Raw genomic sequence first — 19886 nt, 5'->3', positions numbered from 1 at the left:
TTCATGGAGCTTATTGTCAATTGGGGGCAACAGATACTTGTTCAATGAGCATGTATTAGGTGTCCATTAGGTGTAAGGCAATGTGGGATGGGGGAGGCAGGGTTAGGAGACAAGGTCTTTGCCCAAATAGAAGACATTTTGAGTCGTTTCTCATCCTTTTGGGAGGGAACTTAGTCGCAAGACTGATGATGAGCAACAACAAATGAGTATCCCCTTCTCATCTACTTGGGAGAGAATTCTGGAATATTCCAGACAACATCTCCCTCCCAGAAAGGCAAAGGGAACACCCTGTGAATTAAGCTTCTCCAAGACATTCAAAGATGTGAGGCTTAGGATGGCCCCAAAGGAGGAGACATTTTCTTTAGAAAACATAGGGAATTTTATCATTACATTAATTTAGGGAATATTAATACATGCAGATGGTTTTTTAAAAAGTAAAAAGTGAAATTTCCTTCCCATCCTGGCCCCCAGCCTCTCAGTTCCTTCCCAGGGACAAATACTACTAAGGGTTCTTTTACTTCCTTGAAGAGATTGTGTGCAAACATATGCAGGCATGCACCCACCCCCCTTGTTTTATGCACATGGCCCTGCTCTTTGCTTTCTTGACTTAACTGTGCACTATGGAGACTGCCCTCCTCCATAAGTAGAGAGCTGCCTCCTCCTTTCAAGGGCTGCACAGCATGGATGAACCGCACATATTTAACCAGCCACCCACTGACAGAATTGATGAGGCTTCCAGACATTTGCTGTAACAAACAACACTGCATTGTGTTGAGGAGTAAAATGAGGAGGAATAAAATTGTACATTAAATATATAATATGGTCAAGGTCAAATATTTTAGAAATAGGTAGACTTAACAATCTGTAGAAAGAAAATCTGTACCAAAAAATAGACCTAAATGTGCAAAGGACAGTGACTAAATAAACACAGGTCAGTTTGTCACCAACTAGGCTTGCAAGATAGAAAAGTAAACGTCTAGTCCTTGGCATATTATTGCTCATAGAGGTGTACTACTGATTGTACATACTTAGAAGAAAACCAACTGGCATCAGGGCCATCCCTGAGAAAGGACAGTACCGACACAAAACCACTGCCTGCATGGGAGTGACATCATTCTCTCCGGAGGTGCATGTGCAGTCCTAATCTGAGCTCAGAGGTGGGTGGCCCTAGAGAACCACCTAAGGCTGGTACGAATCGTCCTGAGGCAGGTACCAGGAGAAGTAAAAGGGAAACAGAGGGCAGAGGAGTTGGGGGGTGTAAAATTTATAAGTGTGTGCACAGGAGTTTTTTGTTTCTTTTTTTTTTTTTTTTTTTTTTTTTTTTTGAGAGGGAGACAGAACGTGAGCAGGGGAGGGCCAGAGAGAGAGGGAAGAGAATTCCAAGCAGATTCCGCACTGTCAGCACAGAGCCTGACGCAGGGCTCGAACTCATGAACCGTGAGATCATGGCCTGAGTGGAAATCAAGAGTTGGACGCTCAGCCAATTGAGCGACCCAGGCACCCCAGGCACAGGAGTTTGAGCCTCTTGGAATTCAGCAGGTTTATGGCTTCTCCAACCTACTGGTCTGCTCAGCCTGGCTGTCCAACATGAGCTCTGAATCTCTGCTGCTGCTCCTGTTTTACTAACCAGTCTGCATTGCTTCCTGGAGGAAACCCAGGACCAGGGGAAGGTCCACCCTCCTGCTTCTGGATGAGGATGGCACTGAAGCCATCTGTTGTGGCCCCTGCTAGTTAGGTAGCTTCTCTGCATGTATTATTGCCCTACAACAGGCAGTCCTCACAATGTAGCTTCTGTAGGAAAATTCCCAGAAGCAGAATTTCTAGGTCAAGGAGTATACACAATGCCATATTTCAAAAGGTAATATAAAATTGCCCTGCAAAAGGGCTCATACCAATTTCTATACCCACCAGCCGTTTACGGAGGTGCCTGCTTCTCTACACTTCCTCCAACTCAGTGTGTTATCAGACCCTTTGATCTTTGACCATATGATGAATTGTATCTGAAAAAAACACCAGCCTTAATTTGCATTTCTCCTATTATGAGTAGGTTTGAATATGTTTTCTTATGGGTACAAGCCATCTGCTGGTTTGTTTTATTTTCTCCTTGTAAGCTGTTGGCTGCATCCTTTTTAAAATTTCCTATTAGGTGAATGATCTTTTTCTTATTGATTTACAGGAGCCCTTTATATATAAAGAAGTCAGGTCTTTGATATGTGTTACAATTATTTTTCCCAGTTTGTTACTCATCTGTTGACATTACACTATTTTCCCCTTCCACAAAGTTTACATCCTTACATAGTCAAATGCATCATCTTTTCCCCCACTGATTTGAAATGCTATCTTCACAGTATGGTAAAATGAGAGAGTAGAATTCTTTAAAAGAGAACCAGCTCCAATAAGCCGGTTTGGTGGGAATGGTGGGTATATGTGGAAAGTGAGTCTGGCAGATCTTGGCTTGGCAGAAGCTGAGGGCTCTGCCCTGTGGGCAAGCGGGAGCCTGGCTATGGCCTCGGGAAGTGCAGCTGCGGGTTTAGGCTTGCTCGGTCCCCATCAAGACCATACATTTGATTCGCCTGGGAACCTATCATTGCAGACGCTGATCACCTGGGAAGGCGATGTCCTGGTATGCGTGCAGAAGGGGGAGAAGGAGAACCGCGGCTGGAGGCAGTGGGTTGAGGGGGACAAGCTGCACCTGGTAAGTCCCGGGGTCTGCCCGGCTCCCTTCCACACACTTCCACACATGACAGGTTCACCTCGCCAGGTGCTTTGACAAGAAAAACGGCCCTGCACTCCTCCCCTGAGCTCCAGCCAAATGTGTGTGGTCATATAGTCAGAAAGCCATTCCCATCTGGCTCAGGGGACTCCAGGAAGAAATCTATATCGCTGTTTGTGTGAGCGGCTGCAATTAAAGTGAAAGTTCAAAATGCTGAGTTAGGAAGCCGAGATCTAGGGAGAAATGCAGGGAACCTGCTAAAGACCAGCTAAAGAGAAATGGGAGGCACAGAATTAAGACGCCCCAAGGGAGGGGAAGTCCAGGCCTCACCATTATGTGAGCCAGGGAAGAAGAGTGGTGGGAGTAGGGTGGACAGGGGCAGGTGGGCTTGGGAAACCATCTCACAGACCACAGACATTACCCTCTCATCATCAGGTGTGCCCACCTGGTCCTGAACTATTTTAGGTAAACTTGGTATTAGAACAGAGCAGTAGGAACAATTGCTGATCTCCTGAAATGAATTATGTGTCTAGATAGCTTAATTTTTCAGTCTTCAACCTTCAAGGAAATTTATGCATCTGGCATTCACGTAGGGGAAAATCTTTCACTGCTTTATACATTCAGTCACTCATTTGTCACATGGCTCTTCATTCATTCAATCGTTCGTCACCTGTGGAGTCAAGCGGGTGCCTGGCTCCAGTGTCGGTATTCAGGTCACCATGGTGCCCTTCACAGGCAGGCTCTGCCTCACCTGAGATCTTTATTTTGGAGGCAGTGTCAACTGGTGATAAATGGGAGGCATTCACTGTGTTTTCTGTTGATGGTTTTCCCTACCTGCTCTGGTTTGGATGATGGATTTTTTTAATTGTAGTACAATCCCCAATGGTCCCTGTGGCTAAGACAATGGATTCATTGTCAACTGCAATGATTTTGTGGCCGTCCCCACACTCATATTTTTCCCTCCTCCCTCAAGGAGTCATGAGGTGAGGATAAGGCCTGGGGGTTCCCTCTGTCTAGATGAAAAGCAGCATTTTGTCTGCATAGGCAGGCCTGGGGGGAGCCCTTCTGCAGCCCATGCCCTGTCCTTGCCTGTGATGTCGCCAACCCACATTCTAATCCCCAGAGGCCAGAAAGCCCCCAGGATGGAGTGACACCCCACCAGCCAGCATATTCCCAGGCCCTTGCCTTCCAAATGCTTTTCCCCACTAGATCCCTTCCTTCTTTGTGGCTTCACTGCCTTTTATAAATTAGGAGATGTTGCTTTAATCACGGGAGTAGGAAAAATCCCGCCCAAGAGGGTAATTTCTTTGCATTTTTCATTTTTATAGTTGTTCAAGCTCAATTCTAGTGTCAAAATCAAATTACTGCTACCTGCAGGGCATGCCAGCTGATTGGGTCTATGAGATGCACTTTGCCCAGAATGACTAAGTGTCCTCTTTATTCCAGCTTCCCCCACCACCCCAACTCCCAGACACCAAGAGGCGGGGGCAGGGGGAGGTGCGGGCATAGGAAGGCCTGGCTTGCTAATCACTTCACCCACTTTCTAACCTTGCAGGAGCTGACCTGCGGTGACCAGGTGTGCCATCAAGTGTTCAAGAAGAAGTAATGGCCCACGAGGGGGCCTGCTGAGCACGTGCTCCACACTTCCCACATGAGTTCTCTGTGGGCTTAGGGAAGCAGCCATGGGGTCCCTCCCCTCCTAACAGAGCCCAGTAAGGCATCTGGATGGGGTTTTAAAACAGAATGAGTGTGTTAACAGTTGACAAACATATACTTCCTTCGCTGAAACCTGGCATTAAATGAAAAAACAAAAATCACTCCCATACTTTGAAACCCTTTATATCTATCTCCCTTTATTTCTAGAACTCTCAGTTTTATCCACAGGCAAAAGTGTGATTGCCCACATGGTGGTTTTCTGTGTAGCTTTTGTTGTGGTAGTTGTTGTTTATTTTTTTGTTTCATTTTATTTGTTTTTTGTTAATTTGTTTGGGGGAATTACTTTACTCAGAAACATTCTCTGGCTAACATCAGCATCCCCTACTAATTCTTGAACATTGCCCTTTGTGATTCATTCCTTTGGATAGTACATTCATTTCTCCAAGATTCTCTATTTTAAGAATGCAGATGGCTTCCAGTTTGCACTTTGCCTTCAGCAAAATGGGCCCAGCTACTTCTAAGGGCCTCTGCAGATCTTCAGTACCAGCTGCTCTTGGCCCAGGACAGCCCTCTGCCCTTCATCTATGGGCAAAATGGCACCCCTGCAGAGGACTTGCTAAGCACTTCCAGGAAGCCTGAGTTCAAGTTTTGCTTCTCCACTTCTTAGCTAGGTAACCATGGGAACTTCATTGACTTTTCTTTTTTTTTTGAAGTTTATATCTTTATTTTGAGAGAGAGAGAGAGAGAGAGAGCGAGAGATGGGAGGGGTAGAGAGAGAGGGAGAGAGAGAATCCCAAGTAGGTTCCACATTGTCAGCACGGAGCCCAGTATGGGGCCCAAACTCATGAACCATGAGATTGTGACCCGAGCTGAAACCAAGAGTCAGATGCTTAACTGACTAAGCCACCAAGGAGCCCCTCATTGGCCTTTCTATCCATGTTTTTCTCTTCTATAAAATGGAGAAGACAAAATAGCATCTCCTCCATGGGGTTAATGTGAGCATTAAGCAAGCTATTGCATACAGAGTGCTTGGAATGGAACCTGATACATGGTAAGAATGAAGTTCCTGCTAGCTCTGATCATTATTTAGAGCTATTCCCTCCACATCCCAGGGGTCCAGATGAGTGGATACTAAGTAGGGATGGCTTGGTACCCCCAAGGCCTCCTGGTACTTCCAGAACATTAGGTTTGTTACTCTGAGCTGAATTGTATTTTCCTGCTGGATGTACCAATGGAATAGTGCACCTGGAACAGCATGGTAGTCAATAGGAAGAGATTTATGGTGGATCATTCATGGGATCCTGAGAAGCCCCTATAGCTCAAAGCCATTTTCCTCCCCATTTTGTAGCAGGGCCTAGAATCCCACCATTAGGTAAGCATTATCTTCGAAAAGCAGGTTTATCCCCAGAGCAGTAGCACGTGGTGTTGGCACACTCGGGTGTGACTTGAATGAACAGAACATTCATCGATCCTGAGCAGCCTAAATGGAATCAAGGCGGGAGAGAAAAATTGTAATCTGGCCACGTGGCCCAGGGCCAGCCTTGGCCTAAGCCCTTGACCAGGCATCCATGCCACAGGCCTCCTGGCAGTCTGTCCTCCCCAACAGCCATGCCATGTTCCTGCCCCAGGAAAGACAGAGAAGTGCCTGGATGGAGGGTCATGCTTCCTGGGTGGGGGTGGGGTCTTCCCACAGGCTCTAGGGAAGAGGGGAGCTTCCTGAGGAGCTGCAGGCCCGTCTCCAAGTGCAGGGACTGATGAAGCAAGCTCTTTGTCCCCAGTCCCCCTGGAGCTTCTCCAGGAGCCCCAGGTCCCCCTTTTGATGCCCCCTCCTAGTTTCGCCCTTGTCCAAAACAGCCTCAAATCACCCTCTCCTTTGTCCTTCAAGAAAGCCCTAGAGAACAAGATCCATCTGAAAGCCCATTGAGACGAGCTATCAGGTATTCTGTCCATGGCAGGGATTCTAATTACTAGTAACTTTCAGTCCTAGCTTCTGCAAAGTGTATTCCAGGGGATGTTAGGCCCTGAGATTCTGTGAAGAAGTTGATGGTCAAATGAACTTTGGAAATGATGAAAACCATATCTCCTTCTTAGAAACTCGTGAGAATTCCTGTTTTTAAAGCTCTGACAAGTCCTGAGGCAAAGAAGCTGGGCCTTAAGCCCTGGGACCCTTTACCCACAGTGTTTCACTCCTGGACAGTGTTTTGGAAACACCAACTTGTTCCTTACATGTGCAGACCACTTTTTCAATGACAGATAACAAACAATATAATTTAAAACTCCCATTTCCAAGGGGGATTTTCTCAGCGTACCTTTTCCACAAGTGAAGAGTTAACTGATTAGTTTCCCTGTGGCACAAAAGACCAACAGTGGTTCCGTTCATTCTACTGCTCCTTCTTTTTTCAACAAAGAAAGTGGCACGCAGAAGTGGTCGAATTTGAGGTATTCATTTCAAAGCTGGGCAGATGTTGTGGGCCAGGGCCTGTCCCCATGTCCCTCACTCACTGTGGGCGAGATGGGGCAAGTCCTGCCTCTCGTATTTCTCTGTTCCCTCAGCCGATTTCAAGACTAAATCATGACAACAATGCTTTCCCCCAGCACACGGACAAGTCTGTTTAGGGACAGAGTGGAAGGAGTCACCTTTGAAAACCCATCTTGCACTGAGGCATATAGCCCCATACGGGCTGTTGGGAAAGACTCTCAGAACCTCAAACCCCAGCCTCTAGAGATGTCCTGAGGGAGGATGTGCTGATCTATGAACCATGGGGCCTGAGCTTGAAAGTTAAAAAAGCCTGCCCACTGAAAACCCCAGTTCACAAATGGGGAGCACTGAGTTGCTGAAATGTGGGCTTTGGCCTCAGTCCTTAGTTCAGATCCTGCTCGGCTGGACAGGGGTGCAGCCTCTGTTTCTCCTTCTGTGGAGTCAGGAATAAAGACTATGGAGCCTGCGTCACAAAGAGTAGCGAGATTGGGCAAGAGCTTAGCACAGAACCTAAAACCGTAGTCAGTACTCATTCTCTTCCCCAGTCCCATTGATTTATACATACATGTGTGCTGAGGTAGTGATCCCCTCATTAAAACTCTTGCTTTATAAGTATTTTGATACTGACTTCCCCGGGGCACATGGGTGGCTCAGTCTATTAAGCGTCTGACTCTTGTTTCCAGCTCAGGTTATGACCTCATGGTTTGTGAGTTCGAGCCCTGTATTGGGCTCTGCACTGACAGCATGGAGTCTGCTTGGGATTCTGTGTCTCCCTCTCTCTCTCTCTGTTCCCCCCCCCCTTTCTTGCTCTCTCTCTCTCCAGGTAAATAAATAAACACTTAAAAACAAAAACACTGATATCCCTTACACAGTCCCCAAATGTGAAGATCACAGGAGAATTGATTAAAAACACAGATTCCTGCCTCCCTCCCCCTTCAAGATTGTGGCTCTGAGGTCATGGGCAGGGCCTAGGAATCTGTGTTATTAAAAGGCCCCCAGGTGAGTCACCTGCAGGTGCTTGGCAGGCACAATGACAAACCCTACTTCTTTCAGTTAAAACATGATTCATTTTAATGCTTTTTTTTTTGAGAGAGAGAGAGACAGAGATAGAGCCTGAGTGGGGGAGAGGCAAAGAGGGACAGAGACACAGAATCCCAAGCAGGCTCCAGGCTCTGAGCTATCAGCACAGAGCCCAATGTGGGGCTTGAACTCACAGACTGCGAGATCATGAGCTGAGCCGAAGTCGGACCCTTAACTGACTGAGCCACCCAGGCTCCCCAAAGCATGATTTATTCCGAATGCATATTCACCTATGTACCTGTACCTGCACACTCTCAACAAAGCCCAGTCCATCTCCACAGGTGACCAAAGCAAGTGCAGACCACCTACACATCTCTCTGGAGGCTGTTATCAGGACCTCGGCCTGCATGTCCTGAGCCCCTTAAGAGAAGTGGTTTCATGCTCTCTGGAGAAGCTTCATGGCAGGGGAGACACCTATCATATTCAGGCAACCTCTAAAGCCATGTCTTCCCAATCATCTGAAACTAGGCTGCATTTTTCTTAAATCAGCATTCACTCTAAATTTCCTTCAAGACTAATTCCACTGCAGACAGGATGTCACTGGAGATGACTGGTTCACATTCTCCTAGGCTGGGGGGTTTGGTCCCACCTCTGTGCAGAGCCGGACAGAACTGATAAAGCAGGCCTCCTGGAGCCAAATCTTCCACTTGAACCAGCTCTTTTCACTCATGACTTGTGATTGATTAGAAGGGCAAAGGTTGGGGGTATTTAATTTTGGCTCACTGATTACACTTGTTACGTAAGTGGACCCAATTAGAAGCTGGGGCTTGAGAAAATGAAATAGAAATGCACTAACAGAATTTTCAAGAACTTTAAAGATTTGGTCATAGATTTTTCTGGGGTTGGTCCTCACTTTAGTTGCCCCTCATGCTTCTGGATCACTTAGGTCATGGATCTTGATGGGGAACCCAGTGCAAGGCCTGGAAAGATGGACAAAATCCCATCTTCTTTGAAATGCGACAACAGAAAATGCACTCAGCCGATCAGAGATCCTGTCGAGGCTGGGGACACAGAATGCGACATTGTGCTCCTGTCAGGAAACAACCATGCTAGGCATTTCATATGGAGGGAATGCAGTACAGGGAAGTGCTTACACAGAAGCCGAGAGGGAGAGGGTCACCATCAAATGACCCCTCCTTGTGCCACATGATGTATCAGGTGTACCTTTCCACATGTACCTTAGTTCTCTTAATCCTCAACACAACCTCACATGGTAGTACCAGCCTTTCTTCGCACATGAGGAAACTGAGGCTTGGCAGAATAGGGAGGGGAAACATGTCCATGGTGATAGCCATGGACAGGGCCATGGGTTTGGTGCAGCCTCACAGAGTCCTGTCTTTTGTTGTCATTCCCAGTGCAAGTGGCTGCCTTACTCCAGCCCTCCATCAGTCTTTGGGCAAATATGACCTTTTCCAGATGTAGACAAACCTGAATCCCAATCTTAATGGACAGTGAGGTTAATAAAAGAAAGTGCTTACTGAATTGGAACAAAACAGACTGTTTTATTAGTCTTAATTAGTTTTAACTCCTAGTATTTAAAAGTTCAATGGAAATGTTTTCTTTTATTAAAGTTTACTGTTTTAAGCTTAAAAAGCAATGAACACTTCTCTAAAGCTTCTCGAGAGCCTAGATCCTTGGCTCTGGAGATTCCCACAGTCTGGGCCACCAGGTATTTGCTCTCACCTGCCTGCTGTCGGGCATGCTTGTGTGTAAGTGTGTGTCCAAGTGATTGGGAGCGTGTGGGTGACTGAACCTCTGCTTCGTGGTATTTTCATACTTGCAATTATTTAATGACTAACTTCCCATCCTCCTGGATCACAAACTCCGCAGGGCATAGGCGGTTCTATTTTTTGTCCTGCTCATAGCATCCAATGCCTGCTAGTGCCTCTGACACGTACAATCGGACAGGAAGTATTGATGGGGCACATATAAGTGCCAGGGCCTGTGACAGATGCCAGGCATTCTTCTTCATTGACCTATTCATTCAGGGAGCATGCATTGATCATCTACTGTGAACCAGGTCCAGTGGCCTGGCATGAGGAGATAGGGATAAGCAAAGCAGGCATGTTCCCTCTCCTCACAAATTTGTTTCTAAGCCTCACAGCCTTTCAAGGACGACATTATTATCTTCATTTTATAAATAAGGTTCCAAAAGAGTGACAAGGATGTCCAAAACCACACCCCTAAGAAGCGACACAGCCAGGACCCTAATCTTTGTCCCCAGCCTGACATGGTCACTTTTCTCTGGGTGGGGCTAGGGCAGAGGGAGAACCCACAAATTAACTAGAGAAATCAGGACCTTGTTGCTTTATGTGTTTCTCATACTGAAACTAAAAAATAAAAGGCACTTGTAACCCAGGAGACACAGATAAACAAGATCCTGTCTGTAAGGCCCTTAACACATTGCCTGGCATGTAACAGTCACACAGTAATTAGTGGCCAAAATGATAGTCTATTATTACTTTTTCAAACCAAAATGGGACCATTTTGACCCCCAGGGGACATTTGACAATGTCTAGAGGCATTTTTGGTTTGGTAACTAGGGGTGAGGTACTAGTGATGGCTGGAAACCAGGGCTGCTGCTAAATGTCCTACAACACATAGGACAGCCCCACAGCAAAGGTTACCCAGCTCCAAATGTCAGTGGTGCAGAAGATGAGACGCTCGTCTAGTGGGAAATTTTCTTGCATCACTAATATTCTTCTATAACATTTTCAGAGGATACAGAGCAACTGACCACATGACTGACAATCTAGAATAAATTGGAAGACTCTATTTGTCTTGTGACCCAAGTATAGGACTGATCTGCTTTACCCTGCTTGCCAAAACTTCAGAGGACTTTCATTTGTCTGTGAGATTTCCTTTGCAGACCAGTTTTGGGGTGTTGCCCTTGTTTGACTCATTCTACCCACTCCCCTTACCCCAGCCACATTGGTTCTCTCAGGAAGCATGGAAGGGTTGAACAAAACCTGCTTCTTTGCAGAAAAAGTCAAGATTGCAAAGATTGAGTTAATATTTTTAAAAGACCATCCTCTCAAAGTTCCTTCTCCCTCTACCACAGACCTGGAGTCTCCTTCTTATGAACTTTAGGGAATGTTAGTGCAATTCAGGTAATGGGAACTCTGGAAACTCAGCACCAGGTGACATGAGCCCAACCAGATTAGAGCTACTTCAAGTCCCTTTAGACTTAAGGAACAACAGCCTTGTCAGAAATGTCAGGATAATTAGAAAAAATAGTATTGCTTTCTCTACTCAGGGTCAGGTTCAGGGGATTGCAGAGGCATCAGCTAGGAAGCAGCTACATTTTCTCTAAAACACAAGGCTATAGAAGACCTACAAGAATCAAGACCTTAGTGGTTATCTGAGCTATCACTTAGCCACAGTGCTCCCACCCTATGTTCCAGAGCATTCCTCACTCCTCTGGGGCTCCCATTTATTACAGACACAGAAATTCCCAAAATCAGGAGAAACCCCAGGGTCCTCAGACATCCCCGATGGAGCTCCTCCAAGTTTGGGAGACTCCACTGTTAGTGAGACACTCAGGCAGACTCTGATGCCACCTCCAACAGGTGGCCTGGAGGTGGGCATTTCAATGGCTGGAGGAGCTCATGGCCTCTTGCTGGCACCTAGGAAGGGAAGCTTTGTCAAAGGCAGAAGGGTGGAATGGATATTCTGTGGCTCTGGTTATCCCATTAAAACAGAACAAGAAGGAGAAAAGGCCACTTCCCTCTGCAACCGTTCAGGAGAAAAAGTTAAGCCCCACTAGCCAACAGATGGACTCTGACCCTTGGCTCCTTTGAAAGCCAGATTATCTGAAGTCCTGTTTCCAATCTCTTTGAACCAAATATCACCAGGGAAACTCAGAAGGAACCACATATCCCAATGGACAAATCGATGCCTTTGCGTTAGGAGTCAACATTCTGGCAGGCAACAGCTGGGCCTATCTGCCCAGATCTGCTTAGCTGGGCTTCACTGCCATTTTGCCTTGGGTGGAGATGCCCTAGACTCTCTGCCTAGGAATGTCCTTTCTCTCTCTCTTTTCCCTGTCCCCTGCCTTCTCATACCCACACTGGGAAGATTTTTGTCATTAACTGATAGTGGGTAATCTTGGGACAAAGGGCACTAGAGGTGAGAAGGCAAAACATGAAAAAGCAGGGCCTGTGGGTAGGAAGCAGGGATGGGGGCAGGGAAAAGCTGGGTGCCAGAGATTGGTTGGTTGGCAGCTAAGATCTAGGATGCACATGTTGTGGGATCCTCTCTGAGAGAGTATTTAGATACCAACCGTATACAGAACAAACAACTCAATCACCCATGGGACTCCCTCTTGCTCCCAGGGCCTCCACAGGATTCTAGACCATAAACAGGTTCTGAGTGAGCAGGGACGGTAAAGAAAGTCCGGCTGCTGCTCTACCACCTGTGTGACCTTGAGTTAGTTTCTGAACCTCTCTGAGCCCTTTTCTGGCAAGTAGATAGACTAACCCTGGCTGAGCTCTCAAGTTTACCATGGGTGTTTAAGAAGCCAGAGGATGTCACAGTCTTGAAAACCTGGGAATGCTTCTCACGTGCCAGTGTGAGGTATATATTAGTTATAACATGGTGAGAAGTCGCCTGCCTACCCAACCCATAGCTCTCTCCTGCCTTTTTGAAATGAATCTTAAATTTGATCTGGGATCCCCCAGCTCCAGAGGGAAACTGTTATCGGTCTGGGGTACCCTAAATTGCCCAGTCAGGTTAAAAGGAAAGGTTTACATTTCATGGTCAGGGAGAGGTCTCTTCAGCACTTCCCCCATCCTCACAAGGAGGCAGGTATTTGCCATTTTCCCTGGAAGCCATCTTGACACTCTGAAGGAAACCATCTTAGGAGGACATCCATGCAAGGGTGGCAGAGCTGAGACACAAAAACAGCCTTGATGACGTCATTGTAACACCAATAGTCTCTCATCCTCATCCAGAGCCTGCCTTACCTCTGGACTTCTAGTATGGCGAGAAACAAACAGAACTGTCGCATGCAACACAAAGTGTCTTAACTGCCCGTAGTGAATTTCTTTCTCATAACAGCCATTGAAGCCATCGTGGGAGCTGCCACATTTCTCCTCATACACTAGGAGGCAAGATAGACACACAGTGGTGGGACAGAGAGAGGTCAATGCCCCCTCACCATCCCAGGATCAATGGTCACTCTCCAATCCAGCTGTCATTATGTTGGATTCTTTACATTTCCTACTGGCATTTGGATTCAAGAAGAGGACAGAACCAGAACAGTCTTACTCCTCCTGGAATCTGGTTTCGTGGACTGACTTGTGTGCCCACCCAGGAACCATCTCTAGGGCACAGAAGAACCTCATTTTTGGTTCTGAAATGCCTCCCCAAATCTGTTTCCATTCTTCTCTAGACCTGGATTGAACCCTGAATCCTGACCCATGTGGGCCCTCAGACTCTTCCCTGATGGACAGAGTCCTCAGTTGCTCTGCTCACTTTGCCTCTGCTCAGGCCCCTGCCCAGGCCCCAGTGATTCAGAGGGCCCCTCTGTCTGCCTATATTCCAGGGTCAGTGGCAGCCACCGAAGGGCTTCAAGTAGGATGAGAGATACGCTTTAGAGCTCCATTTTTAGAAAAACTCTATTGGAGGCCATGTGGAAAGTAGGTCCAGTCAGCCTGTGCCTTGGCCTCCAAATCCCAGAGCCTACACAAGGCTGAGGGGTGATGGATCCTCTCTGGAGTCCCAGCTTTGACACTGAGCCACCATTTGGAAAGAAATAATGAATATATAGTAACAAAGACTACCACTTTTGAGTATTTACCTGTGCTAGACCCCTCCCATGCATTGGCTTATTTAGTCTTCATAGTATTGAAGTATTGGCCAATGGGGCTTTCTTGAGAACTCCATGTCAGACAAGCTTGCAACTGTTCAATGTTCACTGACTGCAAAGTCCTCCCTGGGCTTTGGGATCTGACCTGTCACCCAAGGCACAAGAGGTCTTAGTGCCCTTCAAATCCTGGTTCCCCTTGGGCCCTTCCTTCTGGGCTCAGGGGTATGAAAATGATACATGTGGGAACCATGGGCCCCACTGTATTCAGGTTTGTGCTTTCTTTATGGGTGGGCAGTGTGTGTGTGGGGCAGGGGGAGGGGTCATGATGCCAGGATGGAATGATGCCAAAGAAAACCAAGGCCTTTGTGTGCCCTAGGGATGGTCCCTGGGTCGGCATGCAGGTCCGAGACAAGATACCATGAAAACAAAGAGGAGGAAGAAGAGTCTCCTGGTTCTGTCCCCTTCTCGAATTTCTGGATGCCAATAGGAAATGTCATAAAGAATCCAGATACACCTTGATCAATAATGTTGAATCCCTGAAACCTGAGATTTTGCTCATATTCACTCGTCTTTCATTTTTGCCCATACACCACCCTGTTTTGAAAAAAGACCTATATGGGGGCGCCTGGGTGGCTCAGTCAGTTAAGCGTCCGACTTCGGCTCAAGTCATGATCTCATGGTTCGTGGGTTCGAGCCCCACGTCGGGCTCTGTGCTGACAGCTCAGAGCCTGGAGCCTGTTTTGGATTCTGTGTTTCCCCCTCTCTCTGCCCCTCCCCCACTCATGCTCTGTCTCCCTCTGTCTCAAAAATAAATAAACATTAAAAAAATTTTTTTTTATAAAAAAAAAGAAAAAAGACCTGTATGAGTCCTGCCCCTGCGAGCACTACTATATTAAAGAGTGGTCATACACTGTCCAGGGCCTGGTTCTTCAGGAGGTGTTTTTGGACTGTGTTGCATGCTCTCTGTTGTAGTGACTCTGGTTTTGCTTTATCTCCCTACTCATAGTGGTGGTTTGGACCCTCCATCAGGTATACTTTGATTTGTTCATTGAAGTAACCCTGGAAAAAATTTAAAAAGGGGGGTTGGTGGTAGAAGAAACCTTATCCCATACAAAGAGAGAAATGACAGGGGTGGGATAAAAAGAAAAAAAAAAATTGGCCAGGCAGAGAATCAGAGAAACTATACAGCTTAATCCAGAGAGAGAGAGGAAAATAAAGAAGAAAGAGATACAGAAGAAGTGTAAAAAGAATAGATTAAAAATGTCTGCTTAAACCAACAACCAGAAAGGAGAAGGGAAGAAATAAGAGGAAGAAAAGAAATATATATATATATATATATATATATATATATATATATATGGAATTGACCAAGAATCAAATCAGAAAATGCAAAACCACTAGAAAGATATATGATGGTGGCTTGGAACTGGTGGCTGCACTGGTCTGGAGGCATGATCTGGTTCAGTCAGTGTCAATCCCGCTCAGGTAGATACACTGTTACCAGGCATGGAGGGGTGTGGTTTGGTGTAGGCGTCCCGGCTCCACTGTGGGCCGCGGTCCTGTTCCCTGAAGCCCCACCTTGTTGGTGATGGGGGAAAAAATGACCATACCCCAGTGTCTCCTCCCCGGACCAAGTGTCCCAGCCACTCAGTTGAGTCGTCTTCACAGCGCTGCTTGAGCGCGAGCAGGCGGGTCTGTCCCGCTACACAGTCTCCCGCACCTCCCAGGCACTTGGCTGGGATTCAAACCCCAATGTCAAAGGATCCCGCTCTGTGCGTGCTCCGGTTGGGGGTTGTGCCGCTCCACCCAGCCGACAAAGAGCCTCTGGTTGGCGGGTGCCTGCAGGGTCTTCTGTCCTTGGAGCGGCTATATACCTTCTTCCCACAGCACTCAAGGGACCCTCTTGCACTGTTAGTGGGAATGCAAACTGGTGCAGCTGCTCTGGAAAACAGTGTGGAGGTTCCTCAAAAAATTAAAAATAGAACTACCCTATGACCCAGCAATAGCACTGCTAGGAATTTACCCAAGGATACAGGAGTGCTGATGCATAGGAGCACTGGTACCCCAGTGTTTACAGCAGTATTATCAACAATAGCCAAATTATGGAAAAAGCCCAAATGTCCATTGATTGATGAGTGGATAAAGAAGATGTGGTTTATATATACAATGGAATACTACTTGGCAATGAGAGTGAATGAAATCTGGCCATTTGCAACAATATGGATGGAACTGGAGGGTATTATGCTAAGTGAAATAAGTCAGTCAGAGAAAGACAGATATCATATGTTTTCATTCATATGTGGTATTTGAGAAACTTAACAGAAAACCATGGGGGAAGGGAAGGAGAAAAAAGTTTCAAACAGAGAGGGAGGAAAACCAAAGAGATCTTAATTACAGAGAACAAACTGAGTGTTTATGGGGAGATGGGGGAGAGGGGAAAGTGGGTGATGGGCATCAAGGAGGGCACCTGTTGGGATGAGCACTGGGTGTTTTATGTAAGCGGTGAATCATGGGAATCTACCTCCAAAACCAAGAGTACACTGTATACACTGTATGTTGGCTAACTCAACAATAAATTACATTAAAAAAAGAAAGAAAGAAAGAAAGAAAGAAAGAAGAAAGAAAGAAAGAAAGAAAGAAAGAAAGAAAGAAAGAAAGAAAAAAGACCTTTAGCTGATTGCACAAAGCCCCTGATCAGCCAGTCTTCCCAGCCCTGCCCTGCATCACCCCCCTCAACAATATTTCCTCAGATGCAATGTTCAGGCAGGCCACCCTCAACTCTGAGAGATCCCTGGAAAGAGAGTCCCTCTGAGCCGCTGGTTCCCAGCCACAGCCTTTCCCCTCCCTGGTTTCGATATTGTTAATTAAGAAAGCAGGCTGGGCTTGGTGTGAGGGAGACTATTGTGCCTGCCCCTCAAAAGCAATGGCACCACTGTGAGAAACAGTTGGCATGGCGACTGAGCCAGGAGGACACTTGCAAAATGGGCAATTTAATTTCAAATGATCATTGCGTTTTTCACTAAATGTCACATTCCCATAATTGTGAGGACAGCTAATTGGGCAATTAATTGTTTGGAATCTTTTATTTCTGTTCTCTTACTCCACTTAATGTGTGAGCATGCACGCACATGTGCTTTCACTCATTCACAGTATGGGGCAACTTACTAATCCCATGGCTACCAGTGACCAAAGTTATGAAGAGTTGTCTCAATGTTTGAATGTTTAGTAGCTGTTGATTCATTAGCATCACATTCTATGTTCAACCCAAGACGCAGCCCCTACAAGCCCCCTCCGTCCCCTCCTCCCTGAGAAGGTGTGTTTGTAAGGGCGTGTCTGACTTGGGAAGGTTATGATGGATCCTCAGGCATTTTTGAATTCAGAAGCCCCTGGCCTAAGCACATATCTAGGTTCACTTGTATATCCATCTTTCCTAAACTTTAACTTCAGTGAAAAATACAGATGTTGTCCTCTGAGGGAGAAATTGCCTGGAATGTGTGCAGATGTGGTTGCTCTGATTAATGCTGAATTCCATGGCCACATGCTTGATGTCTGCACTGGAACTCAGCTCTTTGAGTTTCACTGCCTTTTTTTGTTTGTTTGTTTTGTTTTTTGAGAGAAAGAGAAAGAGAGAGCACAAGATGGGGAGGGACAGAGACAGAGGGAGACACAGAATCAGAAGCAGGCTCCAGACTCTGAGCTGTCAGCACAAGAGACCAACATGGGGTTTGAACCCACGGACCGCAAGATCATGACCTGGGCCCAAGTCAGATGCTTAGCCGACTGAGCCACCCAGGCGCCCTGAGCCTCACCTCTTTGACATGCTAGTTGCCATACAATATTTTCTGTCTTAAACATGGTTTCCAAAGCGCCCATCCAGTGAGCAATCCCATTTTGCTGGGTTCCTGTGTTAAACTGACTTCAGAGAGAATGTTTTCACCCTACCCTAGGACAGACTGTCCCTCCAAAGACAACACGTAAGGCTGATTAACTCATCTTAATAATTTTTAAAATCCAAATTGCTGCTCTGAATAAACTAGAAGTAACCAAATGTACTCAGCTTGTGTGTCAGCCCAGGCAGCAGGCTGACTCTGCTGTTTAATTGAGCCAGAGATGAAAAGCTGAGAACCAAGGGTCTCTCACCCTGCAGGGGGAAATGGAAACCCTATTTCCATCTCACATGCCATTCTGACCTTTCGTTACTGATTGCAAGCCTTTTGAGTGCAAAGCATTCCCTTTTGTTCTGATTTCCTGACAACTGTTTAATCATGTTCTATTCATAGAAATTGCAGAATTCTCTTGTTTCCCACGTATCAAATAAGAGAATGCACAGGAAAGTCAGATTCTGGAAACAAATAATTGAGTTGTAAGACTCCCATCAGTAATGAATTCCTAAAGTATATTGAAGGCTAGATTGTGGGTATAGACTAGAGGGCAGGGAGGGCATTTATCCTTACATAAACATTTCCAAGTAAATTTGCCCTCAACTCAAGGTCCATCATCAGTAAAATGGAACATCTAATTTTAACAGAACAATGGGAAGACTTTGAAAAGGGAAATTGAAATTTATGGAGTATCTTTCACATACATTATTTTATCTGATGCCTACAATGACCCTGTAAGATAGGATCCATTAACCCCATTTTATAGGCAGGGAAACTGAGGCTCGAGAGGAGAAATAATTGCCCAAGATTGCCTGGCCAATAAGTTGCTGTGTTCTCCCTCTTCCACAGCCCCATTCTGCCTTCCAAAACGATTCATCTGCCTCAAGTCCAATTTCCAACAGGTGCCTACCCAGCTGGTCATCAGTGGCTTCAGGCCAAGAAGCTGTTGCTAGGACTCCCCAAGGGCTTGGGGCTGCAGAACTGTCCTGAGGCCCAGCAAGGTGTAGGCCATGCGTTACAAAGCAAATGTGACCTGGTCACATTCTACCTGGTCTACTGCATCTCAGAGTACTTCAGGTATGTCAAAAGTCCCCTGAGCTCAAGAAAAGCAAAGAGGGGTACCAGCTTTTAAAGAAAAATAAAATCAAGGGGCGCCTGAGTGGCTCAGTCGGTTAAGTGTCCGACTTCGGGTCAGGTCATGATCTCACAGTTTGTGAGTTCAAGCCCCGCATCGGGCTCTGTGTTGACAGCACGGAGCCTGGAGCCTGCTTCAGCTTCTGTGTCTCCCTTTCTCTCTGTCCCCTCCCCTCGTGCTGTGTCTCTGTCTCTGTCTCTCTCTCAAAAATAAATAAACATTAAAAAATTTAACAAAAGAAAAAGAAAATCAATACATATATGCCGTGAGAGGGAAAAGTGAACTCAATCCAGAAAAGTGCAGGGAAGGGGGAAAAAATCAGAAATCCTACTGTAAGACATGGAAGCCTGTGATAGCATCTTGGGAAAACGCCCTCGTGGGCAATTTTACCAACATCAGCACATGATCATAGGTTTGCAGATCATCAAAGAGATTTTCCTTTACATGTTGCTCTGAAACCTAATTATTTTTACTCAGAAATAGAAAACACAGATCTCAATCTTAATTCTTAATACTCCATGTAAATTCCACGGTATGGATTCTTACCATTTACTTAACCGATTTCTGACTACATAAGCCATTTTTGTTTACTGTTATAAACAGCAATAGAACAGATATCCCTATTATATATGTTGTTTTGCTTGTTTGGGGCAGTTCTTTGATTTTTCTCCTTAAGCGTTAATTCCCCAAAGTAAAGAGTTAATCAAATATCTAAGCCTTTTCTTTCTTTTCTTTTTCTTCCTTTGCTATAAAAATGTGGTGAACAGCCAGCTGGACAAAAACAGCTGCCTCAAAATGGCCAGAGGGAATTTTCTTTTATTTCTTGGGTTTTCTTCCAGGCAGGATTCTTCATCTCTCCTTTGTCTTCTACGTATTGTTTGCTTTCATATTTATGATGCATCCTTTTCCATTTTGCTCATTGTAATGTAGATAACTCTAAAAAGACTTTCTTTACGGACTCCATCCTGCTATACCCAAAGCCTGGTTGTCTTCTCCAAAGGGAGACGCAAATCCCCACTTCTTATACCCTGAGGGTGCAGTAGGGAGGAGAACTCATACAGAGGTCATGGGGAGCCCAGAGGACTTTGGCTCTCTCTCTGCTGGGATTTTAGTGAAGCCAATGCAGCTCCCTG

General features: G+C 46.0%; 1 protein-coding gene across 1 annotated transcript in view; it reads left to right on the top strand.

The window, feature by feature from the left end:
* Window positions 1-4530, top strand: part of RBP2 (retinol binding protein 2) — a 64232-nt gene extending 59702 nt beyond the window's left edge. Inside the window, exons 4-5 of the mRNA XM_058730036.1 lie at window positions 2594-2695; window positions 4269-4530. Of these exons, the coding sequence (XP_058586019.1) occupies window positions 2594-2695; window positions 4269-4319 (153 nt within the window). The 3' untranslated portion in view covers window positions 4320-4530. The remainder of the gene's footprint in view (window positions 1-2593; window positions 2696-4268) is intronic.
* The last annotated feature ends 15356 nt before the right edge of the window (window positions 4531-19886 follow it).

This window comes from Neofelis nebulosa, chromosome 5 (genome assembly GCF_028018385.1).
Source record: "Neofelis nebulosa isolate mNeoNeb1 chromosome 5, mNeoNeb1.pri, whole genome shotgun sequence".
Lineage (NCBI taxonomy): Eukaryota > Metazoa > Chordata > Mammalia > Carnivora > Felidae > Neofelis > Neofelis nebulosa.
The sequence above is the reverse complement of the archived record's forward strand: the minus strand, read 5'-3'. Positions and strand labels throughout refer to the sequence as shown.